At 44.7% G+C, this 27,108-nt stretch overlaps 1 protein-coding gene across 8 annotated transcripts in view; it reads right to left on the reverse strand.

Annotated features, from left to right (window-relative positions):
* Positions 1-3,131: 3,131 nt before the first annotated feature.
* The window catches only part of CYYR1 (cysteine and tyrosine rich 1), an 80,254-nt gene continuing 56,277 nt past the window's right edge, over positions 3,132-27,108 (reverse strand). For 5 of the 8 annotated variants that reach the window (XM_041125003.1, XM_041125005.1, XM_041125004.1 and 2 more), the window contains one exon: positions 3,132-3,487. In XM_041125003.1, the coding sequence (XP_040980937.1) occupies positions 3,240-3,487 (248 nt within the window). In that variant the 3' untranslated portion in view covers positions 3,132-3,239. Of the gene's footprint in view, positions 3,488-24,523; positions 25,554-27,108 lie in introns of those variants that run through there. The other 3 variants (XM_030020838.1, XM_030020837.1, XM_030020842.2) reach the window with 1 other exon arrangement.

Here is a 27,108-nt window from a genome sequence, read left to right on the forward strand (position 1 = left end):
GGGGCTATGTTCTGCTCTTCATCCTTGTCTTCCAGCTCAGGGGGTGGAGTACTCCGAGGATAACTGGTCTCCCTATTAAAGACTGAGGCAAATAAGGCATTAAGTACCTCGGCCTTTTCCTCATCTCTGGTGGCTACATTCCCTTCTGTATCCATTAAAGGAAAGGTATTCTTCTTGGGATTCTTTTTACTGTTAATATATTTGTAAAAACATTTTTTGTTGTCCCTTACGATAGTGGCCAGATTTAGTTCTAGCTGAGCTTTTGCCTTTCTAATTTTCTCTCTGTATGATCTAACAAGATCCCTGTACTCCTCCCAAGTTGCCTGCCCTTTCTTCAAGAGATGATAAACTCTCCTTTTTTTCTTGACTCCTAGCAAAAGCTCCCTGTTCAGCCAGTCCGGTCGTTTTCCTCGGTGGTTCAACTTGCGGCACATGGGAATAGCCTGGTCCTGAGCCATTAAGATTTTCTTCTTAAAGAATGTCCATCCATCCTGGACCCCTTTGCCCTTCAGGACCGTCTCCCAAGGGACTCTCTTAACCAGTGCCTTGAAGAGGCCAAAGTTAGCCCTCTGGAAGTCCATAGTAGCGGTTTTGCTGCCCACCTTCCTTGCCTCACCAAGAATTGAAAATTCTATCATTTCATGGTTGCTAAGCCCACGATGGCCTCTGACCATCACACCTCCCACCAGTCCTTCCCTGTTTGTAAACAGTAGATCTAGCAAGGCTCCTCCCCTGGTTGGCTCACCCACCAGCTGTGTCAGGAAGTTATCTTCCACACACTCCAGGAACCTCCTAGATTGTTTACTCACTGCTGTGTTGTATTTCCAGCAGATGTCTGGAAAATTAAAGTCCCCCACGAGGACAAGGGCACACAATTCTAAGACTACTGCCAGCCGCTTGTAGAACGATTCATCCGTCTCTTCAACCTGGTCGGGTGGTCTATAACAGACTCCCAGCACAATATCTGCCTTATTGGCTTTCCCTCTCATCCTCACCCATAAGCACTCCACCTTTGTCATCAGAATTGTGTAGCTCTGTACAGTCAAAACATTCCCTAACATAAATAGCCACCCCACCACCTCTTCTACCTTGCCTATCCCTTCTGAAGAGCTTCTAGCCATCCATTGCAGCACTCCAGTCATGGGAGTCATCCCACCATGTTTCCGTGATGGTGACTAAATCATATCTATCCTGCTGCACGATGGCTTCCAGCTCCTGTTTATTGCCCATGCTGCATGCATTGGCATAGATGCATTCGAGCTGGGCTATCGAATCCACTCCTAACATCGGCACGCTGCCCCCAGGCTCACCTCTGGTGCACCTAGTTTTATCCCTTACCCCCTTCAAACCTAGTTTAAAGCCCTCTCTATGAGCCCTGCCATCTCATGAGCAAGGATTCTTTTACCCCTTTGAGATAGCTGGAAACCATCTGTCACTAGCAAGCCCGGTGCCGTGTAAACCTCCCCATGATCAAAAACCCCAAAATTCCACCGATGGCACCAGTCTCTGAGCCACGTATTAACCAGGTGTGTTATCCTGTTCCTTTCAGTGTATTTCCTTGTCACTGAAGGGATTGAGGAAAACACTACCTGTGCTCCCAATCCTTCCACTAATCGTCCCAGTGCCCTGAAGTCCCTTTTGATTGCCTTTGGATTTCTCTCTGCAGTCTCATCACTGCCAACCTGCACAACCAGCAATGGGTAATAATCAGAAGTCCGAACCAGACCAGGGAGTTCCCTGGTAATGTCTTTTACCCGGGCCCCAGGGAGGCAGCAGACTTCCCTGTGGGATGGGTCAGGTCTGCATATTGGGCCCTCTGTCTCCCTCAGAAGGCAGTCACCTATGGCAATTACCCTCCTTTTTCTTTTTTCAGAGGATGCGAGAACACATGGGGCTGCCCGACTGAGCCTAGGCACCTCCCTAGATAGGGCTTCATCTACACCCTGATCTTCACTGACCTGGTCCTCAAGTTCCAGAGCCCCATACCTGTTGTGTAGGGGCAACTGGGAAGGTGAGGGAGACCAGGAGGGGATTCGCCTGCCTCCCCGAGCAGGGACCTGTATCCATTCCCCTCCATCTCTTAGGTCCCCTCCTGCCTGGTGGCAGGGGGGCAGGGGATCCTCCGCTTCTTGCGGAGCCTCCATCTGCTGCCTCTGCCTCAGGGATGGTAGGGTGTGGGTCCACCAATCTATCTCCCTCTCACACTCCCTGATACTCCTCAACCTTTCCACTTCCTCCTTCAGCTCTGCCACCAGGCTGAGCAGGTCATTCACCTGGTCACAGCTCACACAAGAGGTGTCCCCGCTGCCCTCTGTCATCCGTGACAGACTCGGGCACTCCCTGCAGCCAGAGACCTGGACAGCTGCACGTTTACATGGGAGCTCTGTCTGTGTCACCACATTTTTCCTAACAATGGCTTTCGCCCGAGCGGCAACCATACCTGGGTCTCCCTCTGGGCTGATGCCCACCACCTGAGTAGCCTTCTCGAGCTGGGAAGAGCGGGCAGCCGCGCAAACTGCCCCGCCGCGCTCCCGGTGGCCAGCGCTCCTCGGGGCCGTTCAAATCTCCCGCGGTTGCCCCCGGCAACGCGCACGCCGCGTCCGCCTCTCTCGCGAGAGCCGCCGGCTCCGGCGGGGGCCCTCCGCTCTGCCCCGGCGCTCCCGGGCCTCGGGAACCCCCCCGGCCGCCTCCATCCAGCGCTCAGCCGCCCGCTTACCGTTGCCTCTGCTGGCCTCGCCGCTGACTCAATGAATCATTTATGGCTAAAAAAAAATTAGATATCGAAATTAAATCATTTTGTATATAGCATTGTGAATGTAAATGGACTTTTGATCACTAGCTGACACAATGGATTGTTTCCCTGAGAATAATCTGAGTATTAGACTTATGTGTGCTTGCCTGCCATCATGCCTATAATAAGTTAAGCTACTTAATATGATTAGCTTCCAAAATGGAATTTACTGAATCAGAGAAGACAGGAGAAAATGAGGAAATAAAGTTTTCCTTACTGCTGAGTATTACAAATACTGCATGTCATTTTGGCTATGGGAATCTGAGTTTTATCTTGTTTTAATTTATGGCACAGAACAGAAGTCACAGAAACACTGTCTTCTCTTCAGATGACACTTTAAGCGATAGGGTATAAGAAGCTCAAATTTAGATTTGGTTTATGAGAAAATAATTCACACAGTACATCAGTTCTACCAGAGGCATCATATAGAGATAGAAGACTGTCAGACTCAGGGTTTCTGAGTTGTTCTAACGAGGTCCATGTCGTCTGGATCCACAGAGATAAATCTGAGACCTGGCTTTTGTCTCCAGTTTGGTATGAAGTAGGATCTTGTTGTCTGTCTGCCTTTTGGTAGAGAGGTCAAGAGCCATGGCTGTCTCTGTTTCCCCAAAGAAGCAACCTTTTCTTCATGAAAAGACTGACAAGTCATAGCGCAGGGTTCAGCTTGATGCAATTGAGAGTCCAGACATGAAATACCTGTAATTTAAAGAAAAATAAAAGACTTTCAGGTTTGATAATTAGAAAAAACCAGGAGGAACATTAATAACTATAGCCACTCCCATTGGCAGCAGTGGTATTAATTAATGTTGCCAAAACAAGAAATTGATCTTACAATCATGAAAAAGTTGCAAAAGTAGCTTCAGTGTAAGCGATGTCCTATTCAGCTGAGTTTTTAGGGGTTTAACTTTCACGCAGCATAAACATACAGATAAGCCATTAAGTGATGTTCAGGTTAGTGAGGATCTAAAAGAGGAGGAAGAAGTTGGCTTCTTCCCTAGTGTTACCTGGAAGGTAGCCTTTAGCCTGGAAAGGGTGGGGTAGAACTGTACTGGGAAAGCATTTAGTCGTAGGGACGTCAGCTGAGCTGCGTGTGGTTGTGCAGGTCAGACTCTGGTTCCTGCAGTTAGGAATGAGGAAGCACATTTTTTTCTTTTGAAGGAAACCAGTTCTGAGAAAAGGCATAAAACTAGCAGGAACACAAACTCGTTGACTGCCAGGGAAGAAAGTTTTATGCAAATATAAGTCATGTTTACTTAGAATTAAGCTTCTGGAGTTATTCACTCCCTGATTAAGTGGTGTGAAGAATTGCGCCAGTTAAATGGAATAGACCATAAGAGAGAACTTTCCTGTCACAGTGTTTTTTCTGGGGGCTGCTTGCGGCAGGAGCATTTCAAGTAGTTGCAAACTTTTTAAAAATTTGTGTTTAATTTATTCATTCTTTCAGTCTCAACAATCTTCAGTTGAAGGCAAATGGGAGGTCAGGGATACATGGATGCGTAATAATCAAAAGCTTCTAGGAAAGCACTGCGTTTATCCCTTCTTCTGGGAAAGGCAGAGAGCAACCCTTTATTTTTACCAAGACAGATATAATTACTGCAGTTCTGTTTGTACAGTTTTATTGGAGATTCTTTTAAAAATCATAATAGGAGGGAGAAGAAAAGATGGCTTTTCACCAAAAGCTAGGAGAACCTGAAAAAACTCTTATTTATCACTACATAAAAGGAATACACTGTTCAAGAGATGTCTGCAAGCTGGCCTCCCGCTGCTTTGAGCTTAATTTGGTTGGAGAGAAACAGAAAAATAGTGGCCCTTGAAAACTCAAAATTGCACTGCTAAAATCTGGTTTAATGTTAACACAGACCTTCAGCTGCCATTGCCACAGTCAGATGTTTTAGAAGTATTGATTTTCTTGTACTGATGATAAAATGTTATGAGAGTATTTGTCCAGTGAGTGCTTAGTGACTTTTTTTTCAAAGTTAAGTACATTATCTCATCTGTTTCGGAACATTTTTCTTTCAGAGAAACCGTATGACATTAGACTGCTGTGAGTATGACTGCCTGCCAAGTCTCCTTTGTCTCTTCAATATTTAATTACAAGTCCAAAGAATGACACAGATGTAGGAAACTGTGGTCTGAAAAGCTGTTCTTACTGCAACCCATTTTTCTCAACAAGGAGAACAACAAAGTCAGAGCAAGGTTTTTGGCTAAAGGAGACGATGAGAATTTTTTGCATGAATATTCATTCATATTTTCCAAGACTTCAGCTGGTTACACTGGTTCTGCCTGCCTTCCCTGAATTTCACATTTCTTGTTGAGAACATTCATCTTGGAAACAAGGTCCCATAGGAGTTATGCCAACCTGCATAGCCAAGTGACCACGTGGCATGGCTGTGGGTGTAACTCCACCTCCATAGCGTGACCTCACTCTGATCTCTCCTCTCCACCACACTGCTGAGATCTGCTCCTGGAGCAACCTCACACTTGTTACCACTTTGGCCGTGCTCTTGACACGAGTGTGGTGCGTATTTGCTGTGCTGGTCCAACGGATCTCCATGAGTTCAGGCATGTCCTGGTCTTCCTTACAATAATCCCTGTACAGTGTGGTATAACTCAAAGAACTGTTTTGAAAAGCGGGATCAACCCGTTCTGATATATGGAGAAAGGACTTGAGAACAAACCATCCACATGAATTGCTCTGTTACATCTAGAAGCTCATCATCAGGTGATGCACCAGTCTGGTCCCTTAGCTGATCACCTTCCTTGAGGGAAGATGAATTTTTTAGCATCTGTCAGAGCCCTCACATTCTTCCCTGTTTCTGTTCTCTGGACCATCAAGGAATAAGCTCCTGCAGGTCCAAAGGGAGACTGAACCAGAATCTGAGGGCCTTTCCCTCCCCTTTCTGCCTGTTTCCTCTGACTCTTTGGTGATTTAAGCCAACACAGTCATGTGGCAAACCATTTTACGGTGCTAATACACAGCTACAGAGCAATCCCCAGCTCAGTAGGGTGTATGTCCCACAAAATACAGTTTCATTATTATTTGCCCTGCCATCACTTATGCAGAATGCTTTGGTTCTGAAGGAAAATTAGGAACAATAAGAAAATTAAAACAATGACATAGAGCTAAACAAAGGAGGAAAAAATTTGCCTCAGGAGGACTCTTAAGGTCAAGATAAACAGGGATATCTCTGGTAACCCTCCAAGCGATTCTCCCAAAAGGCTGACAGAGCTATACCATCTTTTGTTAAACCATCTATTTTTGCCCTTTTTATAGTCCTGAACAGTAATTTATTCCTGGATTGGCTCAAATATTAAGTCCCTGGTGTTGCCACTACGATGCTTAGGCAGAACATACTGCAAATGTGGAAGAACAACTGCTTGTGTCTGCAGTTATGTGTGTCAGAAATGTTGAGAAAGAGGGAAGGGTTTTTTGAGGAGGCACACGACTGTATTGATCTCAAGTGAAGCAGGGGACAACTCACTGTGACAGAGACTTAACTGGCCCAGGGAACTGACCCATGAATCAGCCTTGCTGGTGATGGGTTTCCTTAGGCTACGAGCTCAGCTCAGTTTTTCACTGGGGGAGTCTCAGTTATTTCTTCCAACACTGATACTCAAGTCTTTCATTTTACTCTCTACACAGTGAGCCTAGGCAAGCCTTTTTAGACCGAGCCCCTGCTGGCCTTCTAACACTCCTTTGGGTGAGAAATGTCCATCCTAGAGGGAGTATCTTGAGGCAAGACAGGGCTTTGAGGGACCTTTAAGGGACCTTGCAGAGCATCGTTCAGTTTTTGCTGGGAAACACCATTTCCTCTGCAAAACTGCTCCACCATCCATAAACCAGAACTGGGGAATTCACAATTATTTTTTTGTCAAAAGCAATTTTTTAAAATTGTCAGAATCATTCTGTCTTCATCCATACCCACAGGCAGATTTCTACAGAGGGCTATCCACTGTTGTGGTTAAAGACACAGGTCTTTTCCACTTTGCAAAGACCCCTTGTGGTGGGTTGACCCTGGCTGAATGCCAGGTGCCCACCAAAGCCATTCTATCACTCCCCCCTCCTCAGCTGGACAGGGAGAGAAAATATAACAAAGGGCTTGTGGGTCGAGATAAGGACAGGAGGGATTACTCACCAATTACTGTCACAGGCAAAACAGAGTCAACTTGGGGAAAATTAACTCAATTTATTGCCAATCATCAACCAGAGTAGGGTAATGAGAAATAAAACCAAATCCCAGAACACATTCCTTCCACCCCTCCTTTCTTCCCAGACACAACTTCACTCCTGGATTCTCTACCTACCCCTCGCAGTGGCACAGGGGGATGGGGAATGGGGTTTACAGTCAGTTCATCACACGTTATTTCTGCCGCTTCATCCTCCTCAGGGGCAGGACTCATCACACTCTTCCCCTGCTCCAGAGTGGGGTCCCTCCCACGGGAGACAGTCCTCCACGAACTTCTCCAACGTGGGTCCTTCTATGGGCTGCAGTTCTTCACACGCTGCTCCAGTGTGGGTCCCTCCCACGGGCTGCAGTCCTTCAGGCACAGACTGCTCCAGCGTGGGTCCCCCGCAGGGTCACAAGTCCTGCCAGAAAACCTGCTCCAGCGTGGGCTTCCCACGGGGTCACAGCCTCCTTCGGGCACCCACCTACTCTGGCGTGGGGTCCTCCATGGGCTGCAGGTGGATATCTGCTCCACCGTGGACCTCCCTGGGCTGCAGGGGGACAGCCTGCCTCACCATGGTCTTCCCCACGGGCTGCAGGGGAATCTCTGCTCCAGCGCCTGGAGCACCTCCTCCCCCTCCTTCTTCACTGACCTGGGGGTCTGCAGGGTTGTTTCTCTTACGTGTTCTCACTCTCTCTCTGGCTGCCATTTCTGTCTGTCCCAGCAACTTTTTTCCTTCTTAAAAATGTTATCATAGAGGCATTACCACTATCGCTGATTGGCTCGGCCTTGGCCAGCGGCGGGTCCGTCTTAGAGCCGGCTGGTATTGGCTCTGTTGGACACAGGGGAAGCTTCCAGCAGCTTCTCACAGAAGCCACCCCTGTAACACCCCCCACCAAAACCTTGCCACACAAAGCTAATACACCTCTGTATGGTCTGTCTTCATGAATACACTCCCCTCCCCTTGCCCCAGCCCCTTTTCCCTGGTTGTTACAGGTCGTACAGATGATGTGAGCGGCAGTGTCCCAAAAGCTTTTTGGCTAGCAGACAGGGGCACACCACTCCATTAATCTATCCAATTTCTTTAAGGGCCTCACCAGAACCACTTGCCAGCTTTAAGTGGTTCTGTTTTACAATTACAATGGCCTTGTGTTACAGAGAAATGCCATCCCTACCTTACAGACAGGGAACTGAAGCATAGCAAAGATTAGATGTTGAAAATCACAGCTGCAGCAGAGTTACGAGCAAAAGCAAAGTACATCCTAGGTGAGTGTCCTATTCATTCAAATATCCTGTTAACAGTTCTATATTTGGAGAGGAAAACGAGGGTAAAATAATGGGAGAAGGAGACACTAATAGAAAGAAAGGAGCCACAGGAAAGAAAGATTTATCATCAAATGATTTTACTCCATAATCAGGCAATTGCTCTCCATTTTGACTGCTTAAGAGTGTCCCCTGTCACATAAGTAAAACGGCATTTTGGGCAAGTTTTCATGTTTCACTTACTGCTGCTGCGAGTGTGGGATGTGTGGGAACAAGAAGGATCACTGGATGAGGGAGCAATATCTGCTTTGACCCACAACCCCAGGGGAAAGCAGAAGAGAGAAAGACAGGACAGTGAGAAAAAAACCTCTGATTTGTAGTTTGAAAATGCGTCCTGTAAATAGGTTAAACACTGATCACTGGCCAGCTGCTTCTAAACACTGCAAGCATATGCAGCTCCAGGTGCTGCTTACTCAAACTGAGGTGCCTGGAGTCAGATTTTTGTTCTGAGGAAATGGCTCAGAGCTTCAGGCACTCAAGTTTCAGAAACTCAGGACAAACTCAATTTGAACATTAAAAAAAAAAAGAACAGAATAATAAGAAAAGAAAAACCAGCCATTCTGCAAAGTGAGCTACAGCCACCGTCCCTTGGGTATCTCATAAATAGGGTTATCAACACATACTCACCTTTGGGAAGCTGTTTGAAACTCAAAGGCTGTATTTAAATAATTATATAAACTATACTTTTCTAGACTATCCTTGCTCCCATCTTAATCAAGTTTTCTTTTGCAATAAGAACAAAAATCTAGATATTTAACTACCATCTCCCAAGATAATGTTATTATTATAAAAGAAAAGCAGATTTAGAGAGTTAATAATAAAGTATAGATTATGTTTTCTTGAGCAAAAACAATCAGTTCATAATATATTGCTTGCAATAAAGAGTAAGTCTCAGATTTCATGTAGCAATATTAATTAGTAAGGCAAGAGAATGAAAGAAATCACGTCAGATTAAGATTCTTCTGAATCACAGCTGAGAAGACAGAGTGCATCTTCTGAATGAACAGATCATGTTATAGGGAGTAAAATTAGCAGGCAATCTTCAGCGATGCCTGCCTCTAACAGTTCTCCATATGACTTCTTGTGGGCAGGCCCAGGGGAGAACAACTGATGGCAGAATGATTGTTTCAGCTTCCTGTGTTATTATTCTGCAGCCTTTCTCAGAGCGAGGGGATATTAACTATTCCACCTCTTCTCTGCACTGCAGAGAAATTAGGCTTCACATCAGCATGTAAGGTACGTGTAACAAATAATTGCTTCTCGCAAAAGCTTTTTGATCTGAAACTATGAGAAATGGCAAGCAGAAGAGAAAGGACTTCGTGAATTACTGGTGGAGGAATGATACTTTTCAAATAATTGACATAAAATAAGATTGCCATCAAGAAAGCAATGTCATAACCACAGGTTCTCATACAGAAAAGACCAAGGTACGCGCTTTACATGTTGCAGTGAGAATATTTCCACTGATTTTCGTGGACTCAGCTGTTCTCCTGTGCAGACCAGGATAGAGCCCTTGACGTCGCAGCCCCCCCAGGGCAGCACAAGCTGGTGTTACTGGGGCTGGGCCATTCTCCCGCTCTTCGGCTAATGCTGCCTTTTAGGAGCCGCTTCTTTAATTAACGTATAAACATTTCATCCCTAATGGAAACAACGTTTGTGAAGGCCCTGGGCTCCGGAGGAATTTGTTGCATGCTGCCTCTGAAGAAAGCTCTGTTTTCTGCCAAGGTGGCAAGAAAACTAATAATGTCCATGGTGCTGGAGCCTGCCAGCCCGCACGTGTCTTCCCAAGCCCCTCCTGAAGTCACCAGCAACCCAGTACTTAACCCAGCTTCATGCCTTTAAATGCCTCAACCTTGACTTAATACTCTTCTCCAGCCTGCTGAGGAGAGCAAGGAACAGATCAGAAACCCTTAGAGGGGTCCACGTTGCTAAGACCCATCCTACATAGGCTGGAGCACCTGAAGGACTGCTGGTGTTGGGGCAATGGCCCAGCGCCGGGGTGGTGGGAGGCGGGAGAGGTGAAGGGAAGGACCCCTCGGCAGGCTGCTCTCAGAGGACGGGGTGCCGCATGGGGAGCAGGGGCACCAGCAGGAGCATGAGCATGAGCAGGCAGGCAGCCCCAGCTGTAATGCCAGCTTGGTGTCAGGGAGCAGAAATGTTGGCCCCGGAGCTATCGTATGTAAGGGCTGGGGAGTCGAGTACCACACCGCCAGCCTACCCTGGATGCCAAAAACTCTTGCCCCGGTGTGCGTAGTCAAGGAAAGCTGTCATTAGCAGTTTACTCATCAGAATCTCTCCTATCCTAGAAACCCTGTGGGGAATCCATATTAAAAAGAGAAAAAAAAGAAGGTTCTGAAATATTAACTTTCTCCTTAAAATGCAGTGAGGTTATACCACCCCATGCCTATGTGGCATTCACGGAAATGTCTCTCCTTTTCATCAGCTGAAAAACTCTTTGCTTTGCCGAGCTCTGCAGAGATCCTGAAATGCACCGTTGTTATTTGGTGACAAGAACAGGGTCAAGCATGATAGAAGCTCTTCATCCTCTAAACTTTAGAGGTGCTTTTTTAAAGTCATGGAGTTAACTGTCCCCCCTAGAAAGATGACTAAAATAAATGTACTAGGTTTTTATCCAGAGCTGGTGGGTAGACTATGCTGTACACTGTCTGCTCTCTGCCCTGCAAAAGGCACTCCTTCCGTGCCCTCGTGGTGGGCAAGGCTTGCCCATGCCCATTTATGACACAGTGTTTCTGTTAAGAACACCTATTTAGCCTAGGTGTTTCTCCAAAGTTTCATACAATAGAAAACAGCAGCTGCCTAGAGATAATGACATAACATCTTGCCCTTTGGCAAATACTACCTAATAAGAATTTACCCACTCATTGAAAAATGGGTAAGAGAACATTTTTTCTTCTTCTTTTTTTTTTTTTTTTTTTTTTTTAATTTATGTTTAAATCCTTACTAAGGAAGAGACTGGCTTATATTGTGCTTGTAGTGGTGCCCTACCTTGTATTTGGGGGCAAGATCTCATCTGGCGTGTATCAACCCAAAGCCACTGGAGGCTGAGCTGGCTCTGGAAGAAGAGATAACCATGTGAATTTCAACTCCAAACAAAGGAAGCACCTCTCTGGAGGAATGCAGGGGTTCTGCCTACTCTGCTACTCACCTTGTCCCCCAGCACCACCATGCCTCAACAAACTCCTCTCACAGCACTCTCTGGGAATGGGGAGCTTACAGAAAAAAAACCACAATAAATTGCTATTAGTGATAACAAATATGGTCCTTTATTTCTGAAATTCTGTGGTAGTTCCTAGTTATTTCTTCACTATTTTCGCTAGAAGAGTCAAACAACCTTTAAGGCAATGAGATGGCTTTTGTGCTAGCTTGGGGTTTTTTCTAGGTTTGTGTCTGCAAGGTCCCCAGAAGGGGAAAGGGCTCTGCCTTGGAGATTAAGAGGGATGTACAGAGTTTCCTTGCCTTTCTGAGAAGCGTTTACAACTAAATGGTAGACATTACATGTGAAGCAGTACAACTTTCCTTTGTTGTAACTATGGTATAAGGTGCTTAATTCCTATGCAGTTACTCCCACCCAGGAAGAACAGTGTGATGTAGCCAAATGAGGCAACCTCATGCCAACAGAAACCCTAATTATATGTTGAGGAGAGGAGAAGAGGGGGGAAAAAAAAATCTCAGTTACTAGAGCAGTTTTAAAATAAAATAGGAATGTTTCAGCTCAAGTTGAAGCATAAAGTCAGAAAGAAGATATTTGATGGCATGGGGAACTGAATGCTGGATGATGGGTAGCCCCCAAATCACAGACCAGCGGTCCCTGCTCCACAGGAGAGGAAGGCTCGTTGCCACAGCAAACATGTTGGCTGTTGTTTCTTCTGGGGATTGCCACCATTTGGGCTTGGGCACCCAGGAGCAGACTGCCCAGTGACAGCAAATAAGCATAGGTCTCACTGTATAATGTTTCCACCTGCAAGGTTTTTTTTGGTATTTTCTTGTGCTTGCTTTGATGTGACGCAATGAAGGACCGTTATCTGTGGATGATCCAGTCATCTTGTGTTGGGGTTTCACCTATCAGCGCATTCACCGTCCTCTCTCAAAAAAGAGAAACAAAGGGCTCAAAGCTGCTCACTCTACTGAGAGGAGAAATTACACTCAGAGCAGAAGAGTTGGGCAGAGAAGCCAAGGGACTTCTACTCATGTACTCATACTTTTGCTCAACAGGCAGCTTTCAGAGGAAAGGGAGAGGGAACTGATGTGTGAAAATCAACTACGGACATAAAAAGATAATTTGCCAAACTACCTGCTGACTTCAGTCTCATTAAACTCACATTTCCGGCAATGTTTCGTGAAGAAGCTGGCATTTCCCAGCTGGATATGAGATGCCAGCCACCAGGGATGGAGGCAGTCCAAGGAGAGGGGCTGGTGGGGGCACCCAGCCCACCCCATGACTGTGCGACGGCAGTGCAGACCAGCTCCACCATCTCCCCCCGCCCCAGCGTCCCCACTGCACAGGGTCCTCACCAAACGCAGATGCCGATGGCACCATCACAGAAAGCAAGGCACTGTGGTGCTGTGCTCTGTTGCAACAGGGCAGCCATCAGGATCTGTCCCATTTGAAGCATAAAAATTGAACTTGCAGCTTCGGTTCAGGTTTAAATGGGAAGGGAGCTCTTCCTTTCTTCAGCTCAGTTGAGATTTTTAAAACACTGTATCTCTCCCATGTGGAAGATGGGTATTTGCCTATTTTTTGAAGCTGTGAGATAGCTAATTATCTCAGTGAAAAATTGTGTGTGTGGGGAGTGACTCCTGTTGTTTGCAGAGTGTGGTTGAGGAAAGGAAAGTTGCTGTCAATATTAAAACAACCAACCCTGACTTTTATTTCCACTTGATTTTACAATAAGATAATTAGGACTAGTTATTAGCTTACCTTGTGGTAAAACATCTTTTTTTCTTCCTTTTTTTTCAGCAACCTTTATTTAAGCCTGGAGATTTCCTGGACAGAAATATGAATGCATGCACAATAAATCTGAATTTTCTGGAAAGGTCTGCAAAGATGCACTAAATCTCTTTCAAAGATAAAATTAATTTACCACAAGGAGCAGGCAATTGGCAGCATCTGGGCTAAAGACCTCTGCCCCTTTCCAGACCCATCAGGCTTGCAGGATGTGCAGGCAGCCATGTGGCAGGTGGCAACCTTCTTGCCTGTGACTCTCGCATGGTGGCCTCAATGGGTCTGCTCTGTATTCCCAGCAAAACTCTGGAAAGTCCTTAAAATCTGCCAAGAAAAAACCCTCTGGGTGGGTAAAGAAGACACAGGAAAAACCCATAAAAACTTGGAGACGAGGTCATCTTAGCCCAAGCAGGCTACGAACCCAGAGTAGGTGTAAAGCTTTCCTGTATTACAGTGATTTCATTTCTTTTGCCCCCAGGTCTTGATTCAACAATCATGGAAAACAAAGGGCAAAAAATCCCCTTCTTTCCCCAAAACCACAGGCCAGCTGCTCATTTCAGGGTAAACAAACCAAATTAAAGAAAAACATCCTGTCCAACTGGTATTCACCCTTCATTTACAAAAAGACAACCTTCTTGTAGGCTGGCTGTTGCATAACCTACAACATCAGGTACAAGGTTTAAAAAAGGGACGCCTTCCAGTCCACTTAGATGGTTTTAAATTCCTTCTGCTCTTGACAACACCCCTGCAGCGTGCACAGGGGTAATGATGCTTCCTTCCACTAAGGGGATTAGGGCAGGTTGGGTGGCCTGCAGTCATCACAAGAACTGATGTTGGTGGCATGGTCTCAGGAAAAGGTTTAGATAGATAAGTCTCTGTATCACACTCCAGCCCAGGAAAAATTAAATTTCAATATCAGTGACGGAGACAATGGTGAGCCTTAGCCAAGCTTCAAAATACCACACAGGTAACAGAAAACGTTAATTGCCAGTGAAGCCAACTACACCATGGGAGCTTCATCTTCCACATGAATGGACGCTCAGACCAAAAGGTTTCTTTAAAAGGCATTACCTCTCCTACCGTACTCTGTTCTCACTGTGCCTTTGGTGGGATATCAGATCTCACTCAACTCAATACACCCAACTCAAATTTACCAGTAACAACATGAGTAATGACAACAGCAAAGATGTGGGGCAAGGGGCTTACAGCAGCAGTCTTGGAGTGTGGTGCAGTCTCTCCAGAGCCTCTGCGTACCTCTCCATCGTGGGTCTGACTGTTGTGTCCTCTCTGCTGCCCTCCCAGGTGTACAATGTGCGAAAATCACACTTCCACATTGCCACTCGGATCTAACCTGAAGTCTTGGCAGCACATTTCAATGAATGACACTAGCAAGACACTTGGTAACTGTCAACCTTGTATTCAATATTTCTGTGGGCAAAACTGAATATTTTGTCATGCCCGATTACATTTGTGAGTTCAAGTCTTCACTCAGACTCTAACTAGATGCTGAGTAATTTTCTTCCTGAATTACACAGACTAGCGAATCATACTTAAAGGAAACCATTTAAAAAAAAAAAAAAAAAAAAACCAGCTATTTTGTGATTGCGTTGTCTCTAATAAATAGACTGTGAAAAGGTATTATGTTCAGTATCAATTATTCATATTTCCAACAAGTAACTGGCACGTCCTCAAGTTACGACTTCCATCCACACTGGCTATAAAATACTGTTTTCACTATGATTGGAATGGCTGTTACAGGCTGTCAATTAAAATATATATCATGTAGCAGGCAATAGAAGCTGACAACACCAGGAAAAAATAACACTTGACAGCCACTTGGGAAATATATAGGCAAGAGAAGACTGAAAATTGCTGAAGATCTTTATCTACAGCTTCTTACTTTTAAACACTGACCTCCAAGATATGAAGAACAGAAAGATTTATCTGCACTTGAAAATTTCCCTTACCTCCTGTTGTTCTGTTTCCTTTTCATTACCAGGATAAATGCAGTATTTCTAAATTACAGATTGTACGATGCATATTTTAAAGAAGCAGCACCAAAGTCACTCCCACTGTCCAGCATGAGAAATTCCCCTTAGCAGAAATCCTTGGCTGTCATTTTCCTGCCCTTGTACCCAGGGTGGACTGGAGCTAATTACCTGAAGTGAGGAAGTCTTCAGGTGAAGCTCAGGGAAGATTTATCCTTTTGTTTGTTTAGCCCTTAGATCTACCGGAATTGGCCTTTCATAGCAATGTATCATTCATACAGAAAGAAGGATTTTTTTCTTCAGAAGCTGGGAAGTCAAACAAAATACTCTCAACTCTTGGGTAGGCACTCAGATATGGACAACTTATGCAAAGTAACTATAATGTCTCAAAAATTAACAGTCAAGATTGCAGAGTTGGCCATATAATTGCCTAACAGTTGCCAAGGCTGGATGCAGATGCTCAGAGCTGTGTCCGTTCCCTCCATCCACACTGTCACCAGGCTCTGCAGGAGAGCAAGCATAGGCAGAGCTACTGCCAGAGGTCAGCCTGTACTCTGCTTTCTTACTCCTGGGGCATGGAAGAAGCAAATGGCAGAGACTTAATTGTCCTTTTTAGTTGCAAAGGTTAAAAATACCAGCTCATCAAATTGATATAAAATGAGTAAGTGTATTCCTGGATGTAGATCCCACTTTGCTTAATCCAACTTCATCATGCATGCAAGTTTTATGTGAGGGTCATGGTGAACTGGGCACAGGGAAACCAGACACTTTGCTCTGCCTAGACCAGAATTATTCTTCCATCGCAGACAGAACCAATCACTGTTGTCCTATTTCATTTATGAAAACTCTCATCAGGTACCTTGACTATCATGATCACAATAAGTCTATTAGCCATGGAATGGAGAAGTCTTTAAAACTTCAGTGAATCTTGAGCTCCAACTAGTGGGATGCTTTGTTTTCCCTCACTTCCCATAAGCCAAGATCTAAGATCTGAATCAGTCCCTTTTATTATCCTTATTCATGTGAGAAGGATCACTGTCCAAGCTTACCACTGAGTAGATCAGGCTTAAAAAGGAACTTCTCTGCACTTAGCAGCTAGAGAAAGAACATACGTTGGGCTCATGATCTTTTTTTAAATGAATATGACAGCTGTGGAAGGGATAGGAACATCAGGATCCTACTCTTCCGGCTTTAAAGATACACATCAATAAACCTGTATGTTTATGTTGTGACTTTTCCCAGGCTTCTTGATTATCAAGTCAATCTTACCTTTCTGCAGGACTCTGATTCTTGAGACATACAGCATCCCCTCTCTGCACCACATCACTAGTCACAGCTTGTCCTCAATTTCACTCACAGAAGCTGACCAGAAATTATAATCAGCAATAAACACCAGCAGCCAAAAGGAAATGTAGATTTTAATGATAGATTTTTCAATGAAAGTTAAGTATTGGCTTTTGCCAAGCTGACTTACTGCCGTGTCCTGCTGCGGGTGCCGCACACCAACCACTGCAGAGCCAGGGAGCCGCTGCTTGTAGAGTGGGGGGTGAAGCACTCATGGCTGGGGAGAGGGAGCCCTCCCCAGCAGGGCAGGCTCACTGAACTGCCCTAGTTTGATTGTATCCCATAGTGAGAGCTGGGGGAAACTTTGTTCTACTCTACCAGTCTCTCAGATATGTCCAGGACCATTTGTACCTCACTGTAGTCTCTTGTAGATTATGAAGATGGATACACAGCGATAGCGTAGCTGTGGCAGACCTCCTAAACATAGGTTCAGAGCTTGTCGGTAAGGAGCCCAACTCAATCAGCCAGCTGGGACGGTTTATCTCCAAGTTCATCACTATGTGCACACACATGTATCAGCTGGTTTCCCAATCCTGAATCCGATGGCTGATCCCCCACCCTCCACCTCAGAGGAAGAACACCAACAAATGAGGAACAGCAATGCAGCAAATATGTATTTATTTTCATTCCTGAATCTCAAGAATTCACCTGATGAAGAATTTACCTCAGGTGAGGCACGGTAGTGGAGACTGCACTACCACAGTACTTCTTTGATGAATGCCCACAAGAACTCTGCCTTGTTTTTCAAACACATAAATAATGATGATGATAATTGACAAGGGCAGCCTCAGATGATTTCATAAATTCTTGTTATGTGAGGGTCCAGGTACAGAAGCAATCTTGTCTCTCAGCCATCAATAAACGGCAGGTACCCTGGTATCCCTTTATGTATTGGCAAGTAATCAACCACCCCAAGCCCACTACCATAACAAAGCGGCTCACTGCTATGGTACTCAGCCTCAAATGAGGTCCAGGCGCAAACATACATATTCCATATGTATGTTCTGCATATCCCACCGTACAATCGATATAATCTGTAGTTGCTGAGTTATTGTTCAAGTTTCAGGGTATAACGAAAGAGTTTGAGTCCCGCTACATAGGTTCACTGGATTACCAGCCCTAGATTAACATTTTGTTGAATTAAGCACAGCCTAGTCACCAACAAGTTACCACCTGTATAAAACCAAGGGACATAGATATCTAAAAATTAAGCCAGGAAGTGTATTATATTTCAACAAAAAGGGTAAAAACTATTTCCCGGTTGAGAGATTTTTCATAAATGTCCAGATGCAAAGCAGGGGACTATAGGTACCAAAATCACAAGGCAGCCCCAGGGAACATTTGGGCTTTGCAGTTGCACAGATGCCCATAACACACCCTCCCCTCCTGTTAAAGATGCTCTACAGTGGAGGAAAACAGAAACATTCAGAAAAGAGGAGACATGCTATCAACTTGATAGCTGGCAATACACAGGGAAAAAGACATCCCTCAGAGCTGAGTGCATAGGGTTTGTGTGGCAAGGTTTTGGTAGTAGGGGGCTACAGGGGTGGATTTTGTGAGAAGCTGCTAGAAGCTTCCCCTATGTCCGACAGAGCCAATGCCAGCTGGCTCCAAGACAGACCCACCGCTGGCCAAGGCCGAGCCCATCAGCGACGGTGGTAGTGCCTCTGGGAGAACAGATTTAAGAAGGAAAGAAAGTTACTGCACAACAGAAAAATTGCAGCTGGCAAGAGGAGTGAGAATATGTGAGAGAAACAGCCCTGCAGACCCCAAGGTCAGTGAAGAAGGAGGGGGAGGAGGTGCTCCAGGTGCTGGAGCAGACATTCCCCTGCAGCAGCCCGTGGGGAAGACCATGGTGAGGCAGGCTGTCCCCCTGCAGCCCAGGGAGGTCCACGGTGGAGCAGATATCCACCTGCAGCCCGTGGAGGACCCCAACACCAGAGTAGGTGGGTGCCCGAAGGAGGCTGTGACCCTGTGGGAAGCCCATGCTGGAGCAGGCTCCTGCAGGACCTGTGGCCCCATGGAGAGAGGAGCCCACGCTGGAGCAGGTTTTCTGGCAGGACTTGTGACCCTGCGGGGGACCCATGCTGGAGCAGTCTGTGCCTGAAGGACTGCAGCCCATGGAAGGACCCACGTTGGAGAAGTTCGTGGAGGACTGTCTCCCGCGGGAGGGACCCACACTGGAGCAGGGGACGAGTGAGGGGTCCTCCCCCTGAGGAGGAAGGAGCAGCAGAGAAAACGTGTGATGAACTGACCCCAACCCCCATTCCCCGTCCCCCTGTGCTGCTGGTGGGGAGCAGGTAGAGAAAACCAGGAGTGAATTTAAGCCTGGGAAGAAGGGAGGGGTGGGGAGAAGGTGTTTTAAGATTTAGTTTTATTTCTCATTACCCTACTCTGATTTGATTGGTAATAAAGTAAACTAATTTCCCCAAGTCAAGTCCATTTTATTATCTGTGATGGTAATTGCTGAGTGATCTCCCTGCCCTTATCTCGATCCATGAGCCTTTTGTCATATTTCTCCCCATCCCCCATCCAGCTGAGGAGGGGAGTGATAGAGCGGCTTTCGTGGGCACCTGACATCCAGCCAGGGTCAACCTACCACACTGAGCTAAACCAGAAAGCAGATGTGGGCATGACTTCTTTTTCCATTTCCCTTTCCTCTTTCTGAACTTACTGACCACATTTGGATTTCTGGAAACAGAGAGGGAGAGTGAAGTTTCTTCACAAACAAAGCTTGGGCTAAGGGTGATCTCAGGATAGCTGCTGAACAGCTGGCCTTCCTCCCCTGCAGAGGAGGCAATGTTTAAAAACAGGGTACAGATGACTCTTGCAGAGCTCAGCCTCCCCAGGCAGCTTCCAGCAGTGGTGATGCAGGGGGGCAGGGGAAGGGGTCTGCTTGGAAAATGTATCCCTGTGATCAGCGCTCTTCGGAAAAGCTCTTTGGCAAGCAGCAGTAAAATAAGGATGCAGCCCTGAGGGAGCATGTGAAATAAGGGCAATGAGATGAGTCACTGGTAAATATGGTATAATAGAAAAAAGATGGGGCAATGTGGATAAACTGGCAAAAGGTGGTACCAGTCTCCAGATTAGTTCCTGTAATGGAGGACTTCCATACAACATGGGATCTATTGAGAGAAATTTGAGGATTGCTTACTGGCCATGAAAAAATGGTTTTGCCCATGTTCCTGAAAATGAACATATCCTAGATGTCTTGTGAAGGTTATGGGCTAAGATAGCCAGCTTGGCATTAATGCAAGAAAGGAGGACTGCCTTGAACCACCCCCCCTGCCCCGCCAGCACGTTTCCTGCGAAGGAGCAGAGTGGTCAGGTGAAGTCTCAGGCCTGGGGAAAAACAGCATTACACAGTTCCCACCTCAGCCTCCCTCCTGCAGGCTTCAGCTGTTTAAAATCAGCTGCCTTCACTGGCAACAGGCCAGCTTGCCTCTGTGAAGGAACCAGCTCCATATGCTAGGCTGACAAACCCCCCCCACTTTCTTCAGAAACACCTAAGTCTTTGGCTTTCCTTTTGTTTCTGCTGGCATTAGTCCATTCTTAGTCATCACTGTGATAGCAATGGCATCCAAAGCCTGCTCTTTCCTACTCTCCACTAAGGATGCAAAATACAAATGGTGCATAGCATAACAAAAATAATTAACATTTTCCATTTACAGTGCTGTGTAAATACTGACCATCTAATCTTCACAGCAAACCAGACAGACAAATGTTTCTGCTCTAGTTATTGCCTCCAGCACCATAAGTTACGTTATCCCCAGCCGGAGCTCCCTGGATCCTTCTCTGGGCTGTTCTCCTGATTGCTTGGCAGCTCTTCAGCACACTCTGTGCTCATTGCTTTCACTCTTCCTACAGTGACAGTCACCAGCAACAGCACCAGCGAGCCGTCCTCTGTAGGTCACGCAAAATCAAAAAGTCCTGACCATTTTTGTTTTTCCCTATTTCTCTTTCCCTTTTGTAAAGTGAGGGACCATCACCTCTCCTTTCTTTAATCCTCTGTTTGTTCATCTTTTTCGGCTGCACACCAAAATCTTGACAGAGCGGGAAGGGTGTTTTTACAATGGGTGCACTACAATCCAAGCTTGGACTGGGGCTCTGCTTTTCAGACCTCAGACATTGCTGCAATATAAAAACCACCACTAGACTGGGTGTATCCATTGGAAAGTAATAATAGGGACCACTTGATAAAAGGTCCTGGTCATTATTTTCTCAAAGTGTTTTGTCCAAGCACTGATGTTTTAGTGAAGCTGAAGAAATATATTCAATTTGCCTTAATCCTTTTGTGCAATTTCTGCCTCAGAGTGTTACATACTATTACCGTGTGCTGCTAAATACCTCTTGCATTTTATTCCAAGGTGACTAAAATAATTATTTTTCTAGTTACTAAAGCATTTGGAGGGCTTCCAGGATGAAAGTGAATACAGAAATGCCAAACATTCACTATTCTAATAGATAGCCATCAGTGCTTTGTGAACTATCCCATTACATCCAAAAAATATCATTCTGATTTCACAAAGGGTCTTGAGAACATTTGCTTTAAATAGAAAGACTCTATTTCTACTATACCGAGAACACTGTTAACATCGATCCAGGTGCTCTATGGAGCAATCTAATCTTTTCATCGTGGCACTACTGAAAATCTGGTCTAGTACATTGGTAAAAGTGCATTTTTCAAAGTTACCAATATTAAAAAAGCAAATTGTTACATTTTTCATTAATTAAAAAAGGCTTTTAATAGCATTAACAATCCTTTCATTGGAGTGTGTCATTTAGGTAATGGCAGCCTAGCACATTAACTTCCCTTGGCTTTGCCTTGGCCTTTTAACTCCTTCAATTGATTATTACCTAATTTGTAAAGTCTCCCAAATGGGTCATTAGCTCTTAAATAGATTTCTCCTGCTGTTTGGTATATACCCTAGAAACAGTAGGCTGTCAGAGACATAACTGGTTTCGAAGTAGCTCTTCCTGGGAAAAAATAGTTAAAGAAATGCCAGATTAAATTAAGTTTCTGAAATGAATCATGGCTTGAAATATCCCTGATACATGCTTAACTAAGACATCACACACAGAATTTTTTTTTTCCACAAAAGAGGACTGGCATCAGAGCATATGCAAGCATATGTGCCCTTGTAAGCACCTGCAACTCCTGCTGCTTCCAATCCGTAACAGCAATCGTGCAACCAGGCAGTCATCTTATGTACTAAACTAGGAAACGAAGGAGAAAGGCTCATGGGACCAGGTCCTGTACTCGTGACACAGCAACGTTCCCCTCTGCCTCCCCAGCTCAGCCTGGAAATCGTGAACCAAAGGCAGAGCAACCTGAGACCACAAGAAAATCAGTAGTGTTTGGTCCAAGTATAGGTACTTCCCGGGCAATGCTACATTCACTGATCAATTAGTGACAACGTCCACTGCCAAGCACAAAAAGCAAAAGATTGTTTGCCCTTTCTCAGCCACAGATTACATTTCTGTATTTTTTTCTTACTTTACAATATGATGTAGGGCATGAGGCTGAAATAAGTCAGTGTGACTAAGTAAAAACTCTTTGTACTAACCCACTCATCTGCAAGATACTCATGTGAAACAGAATAAATGACTACTGGTTGGCAATACCTGCACTGCAGAACTTTGAATATGGAGGTGTTGAACAAATTACATGTTTCCACACAAAGAAAATAACACTTAAGGTATAACAACACTTCAACTTTTTCAACTAAACTCAACTAACTTTAGTATTAGCAAATGCTTCCATTTGTTTATGCAGCAACTTCTCTGTTCTATTCTTTTACTTTTATAAATCTTTCAGACTCCCTCCTCCTCTGTGGCACTTTCACCTATTTTCAATGCAATCATCACCTCTTTCTGAAAATAGGCCACTCTGTACTAGTTTTACCTGGTTTGCTGAAAGGGCAACACCTTTATATCTCATGCCCTTAGCAAGGACAAGAGATGTGGTGTCCTTTGAGATTAAAATCATTGTCTGGTATGGCCCAATATATGTGGATCTGCAGAACATTAATTAGCATACTAAAATCAACATCCTCACTAGTGTTTTCCTAGCAAAAAAACAGCTCTCTCCCACTACGAAATTCTCAATTTCCTATTTCCATAATTTTCCCCTGGAATAAGCCATGTATACATTGTAGGTACTTCGGTTACTACGACCTTCATGCAATATCATCAGAGGCAACATGCAATCACAAAGCTGAAAAACAGAGGACTGCGATCAAAGACTTTTAGTTATTTTCCAGAAATGCCTTTTTATTTAAGAAACCTGCTTTATAACTTGTTCTGACAAATGTCACAGCTGGAGAAATTCTTCTTCTAAGGGAAGATTTATGATCTATAGGATAGTTTTCTTTCTCTGTATTTTTCAGGAGACTGGATTCATCAAATACAAACTGCTCTTTGATTTGTGCATCTGCATGTTCAGCACAAAGAAATGAAATACAAAAATGGGAAAAATGACAATACTCTTTATCTATAGTTAACTTTTTGGCACAGAAATATCATCTGGTGTGATCAACTGGAAAGTGCTGAGGTACCAGCATAGAATGATGTGGTAGGAACAGGATTTTCCACAGAGAAAACTATGCTTATTCTGTTCTTCATGCTGGCCACCATGTTGGCAGGTGCATCAATACCCCAGCAGATGGTTTTGAGTACAGACTGCCAAAATGCTGCATACAGAAAGTTGCCCTTCACGGGAGGATTTCAGCTGAGGAACATCCGTCTCTTGAGGGAACAGGGTACCAGCTGAAATGTCACAGGACATAGCCCAGAGCAGAAGTAATTGTAAGGATAACCTAGCTCAGGACGTGCCACCTCTAAACACCAAAACAGAAATGAGAATATAACTCTCCTTCCTTGGAGAAGACTCCAAGGAACCAGCAGCAACCAAAACCTGTGACACAGCTCAGTTTTCCTCTGACTGGGTTACAAATGCCTAGGTAGCTATGGGCCTGTGACTCAAGGCTCAGTTTGGCCAAGGGCCACGACACAGATCTTGTGAACTTACGTCGGTGAGGTCTGAGGCCATTTGCACTTTCAAGTGGGGTTTCAATAGGATAAGCTTAGTCAGCCTGGAAAGGACAAATACAACTACAAAATCTGAGCAAGAACAGTCAGTAAGGTCTTGTTTACAAGAAAGCCTCTGAATAACTTTTGTGCTTAAAGTTAAAAGATTGCTTGAGTTCTTCCCTGAATTAGGACCGAATGCCAAAAATATCAGACTTAAGGGGTGATGAGAGGTTGTCAGTTGACTTCACTGGGATATGGTACCACCTTTTGCAAGCTGCTTTTTCATTCATTAATACAATGATACACCTGAAAAGAAGATAAGGGCTACACTGGAAAACACTTAAATGCGTTCCGATCTCTGGAATCAGTGGTAACCTGCAGTCTTTCCCACTGAAAAGGACCTGATGCCACAGCTGTACTGAACTCTAGGTGCCGTATTTTTGTCACCTTCCGCTATTTTCGCTGTAGCATTCTCAAACAGCCCAGCCACCCAACTCAAACTAAGGGCACTCAGCACTTTTAAATCCCTGAAGAGAACTACTGTCTTTGTGGTTTGCATATAACTGAGAAAGATACTAGTCTTACCATTGAAGGATGATGCTTTAGGCAATGGGATACTCTATTCTGAAGTCAAATAGCTGCTCCTGAATTACAGTTAGCACCATAAGTATATGGAACATTTTAAATCATAAAGGTCTGTACTTTATATAGTAGAGATTAAGTAATTTTGAACAATATGCATGACAAATGCAAAAAAAATTCTTTGGTGACTTACACTTTTAAAATGCCCAAGACAACATTCAAAAGTAATCTGAAGCTCAGTCTCTACGCTCATCTCTTTGGTTAGGCTGAATATCATTATTACGGGTAAACAGTATGTTTTTTTTTTTAAAAAACAGTCTTTACACAATCCAATTGAAGACAAATCTATGATGTTTTAATATTCGCTTTGTATTTCTTCTCCCACTTGTGAGTTTTCCTGATTCAGTGTTTTTTTAAAAAATCAAAGCATCATTTGCTGATAAAAAAGGCATTGTAGCATATTTCCAATGTATACAGTATTTAAGTCCAGGTAAAAATAAATCAGCTATAAATTAGTGTATTTCACATATAAAAATGCTCTTTGTGTTTATGTTTTAGGCCACGAACTAGTCTCAAACTGTTTAAAAGTAGGCACTTAAAACAACCTGCACTTGGCCAAAAATAATATCCATCATTTTTTGGTTACTGAATAACTCTGACAGCACTTCTCTTTGTGATATACTTATCAGACCAATATGCACAGCTGATCATTGGGTATTATCAGCCTGATGTAGAAACTGAAAATAGCTTGTGTTCCTTGTTCTTCCTTATTCCCCTCATTTCAAGGAAAGGCATAACACATACTTGAAGAGAACAGTTGGAGTTTTCCCCCAGAATAAGCCCCAGCAGCTGCCTCTTCTGCTTTTGAAACAGCTTGTTGAACCATTTGCACCACTTGCACATTCTTACATGGCAAGACCCCCACTCCCACGTGCTGTAACGGGCTGCAGCTGAAGCTAAGCACAGATGCTAAGCACTACTCATCAGGCACTAATGTACAGGAACTGTTTCTTCGGTTTGGTCACAGGTTGTTTAATCATGAAACACGATGGTCCGGAGTGGACAGTATTTTTCTTCATCCTGAGCCATGGCAACCCTCCCAGGTTATTTCAACACCTGGCCATATGTGTTGATGCAGACCCTGTCCTATTTGTCCCTGAACTGGTAATATTTGTCCCAACGGTGCTGCTGTTTCAACAGGCAGTTAATATCTGTATGAAGCCATGTAATTATTTCCCTGAGTATCCAGGGTATGGAGGGGGTGGGGGATACTGTATTGAAGTCTGTGGGGTTGGAGTATAAGGTGGAGGTAGGTCAGCTGGGTACTCCATTTCGTAGTCGTAACTGTATGGTGGTGGAGCCACTGAAATGGGAGGAAAAAGAAGACATAGTTAAAAATCTTTTTTTCAGATGCAGGCCCCCAAGTATTTTCTAGTTCACATTCAGACTTCCGTACAACAGATGTAAGGTCTCCTGGCAATGCGCTGACTTCTTTTTCAGACTGTCATTATACAGTCACTTTATGTCAATGCAAGTCCTTGCTTATTGCCCTTTCTTTCACTGCTTAGCCACGTGCTCACCGACGTGTTGTGCTGGTAACAGCGTTTGAGTGGCAGTATGGCAGATGATACTAGGATGATGTGGCAGAGCTAAACTTTTCCAGGGGAGGAAGGTTAGTTTTTTATCAGATCCATTCCCTTCCACCCCCTTCAGCAGCAAAATGAGTTTACGTTGTCTCAAAATGACAGGGTAGCCAGGGCTTTCGCTGATCTCCACAGACCTCTCAAACACCCTCTGGATCCCCAGGAGATATGTGATGTGACCTGCCATGCCATGCCAAACACAGCAGCATAGCAGCATCACACCTCCCAGGGCAAACGCTGGCCATCTTCCCAGGATCTTCCCAGGGCTCCGGCTGACGAAGAAGGAAGCTTTCACCCTGTTCACCCCAACGGAGACATCTGAGGAGAGCCCAGCATTTGTAAACTGGGTCAGGCATTTAGGAAGCAACAAAAATATTCACAAACAGCTGAAAACATTTTCTCAACTACTCCTAGTAACCTTAGAGAAGAAGGATTAATTCAGTGATCAAAAAGACAGTAAATGCTGCAGAATGACAGCATGGTAGGAACTGAAGGCTCCATATCAAGACCCCACTACAGTAGTCTCCACAAATTTTAAGATCCAGAGTCTGCTCATGTCACCATGTCACTGTTAAGGTCCAGAGTCTGCTCATGTCTCTGTTTATGTCACCACGGATGCCTTCCTATCCCCTCCCTAGATGTCTCAAGCAGACTGGCAGTGAAATAGCACTTGAACAGAGAGGAAACAGAAACCTAGGATATTTGTGATGAGGGAAGAGACTCAAATCCCAGTGTGCCATGAAAAGCACTCCCTGCTCTCTGAAAACCTGGCTGTTGCTGTGGCCAAAGGAAGGGCAACCCCTCGCTTGCTATTTCTGTCCAAAACAGTAATGGCAGGGGGTAGGGTTGGTCACAAACCCTGCAGCCAAAGCCAGGTCAGTCATTAATCCAGAAGTGTTCATGACAGTGGGGAACACAGAAATCATTTCAGAGCTTCCCCATCCTCCAAAAACTGCTGCTGCTGAAAGGAAGAACTGCTCAAGCTAATGTTTGCGCTAGGAAGCGGGACCGTGCAGAGTCAAACTGCCCAGAGGTGGAGACAGGGGTGAGTCATAGCAGGAGCAGACCTGGGGAGGAGAAGACTACAGCCCCAAAGTCTTCATTTTGCTTTTGTTTTTACAGCTTGCAATGACTATTAGATTCTGAAGTAGCTCTTCAGCAATTCATGGTTGAGAATATTGCAGTTTTCTTTCATTACTCATCTCTCTATGCAAAACAATGTTGTAATGATAAGGATGATTATACATGGTTTTAGTTTAACTACAAAGTCAAGAG

This window comes from Aquila chrysaetos, chromosome 7 (genome assembly GCF_900496995.4).
Source record: "Aquila chrysaetos chrysaetos chromosome 7, bAquChr1.4, whole genome shotgun sequence".
NCBI classification, from domain to species: Eukaryota; Metazoa; Chordata; class Aves; order Accipitriformes; family Accipitridae; genus Aquila; species Aquila chrysaetos.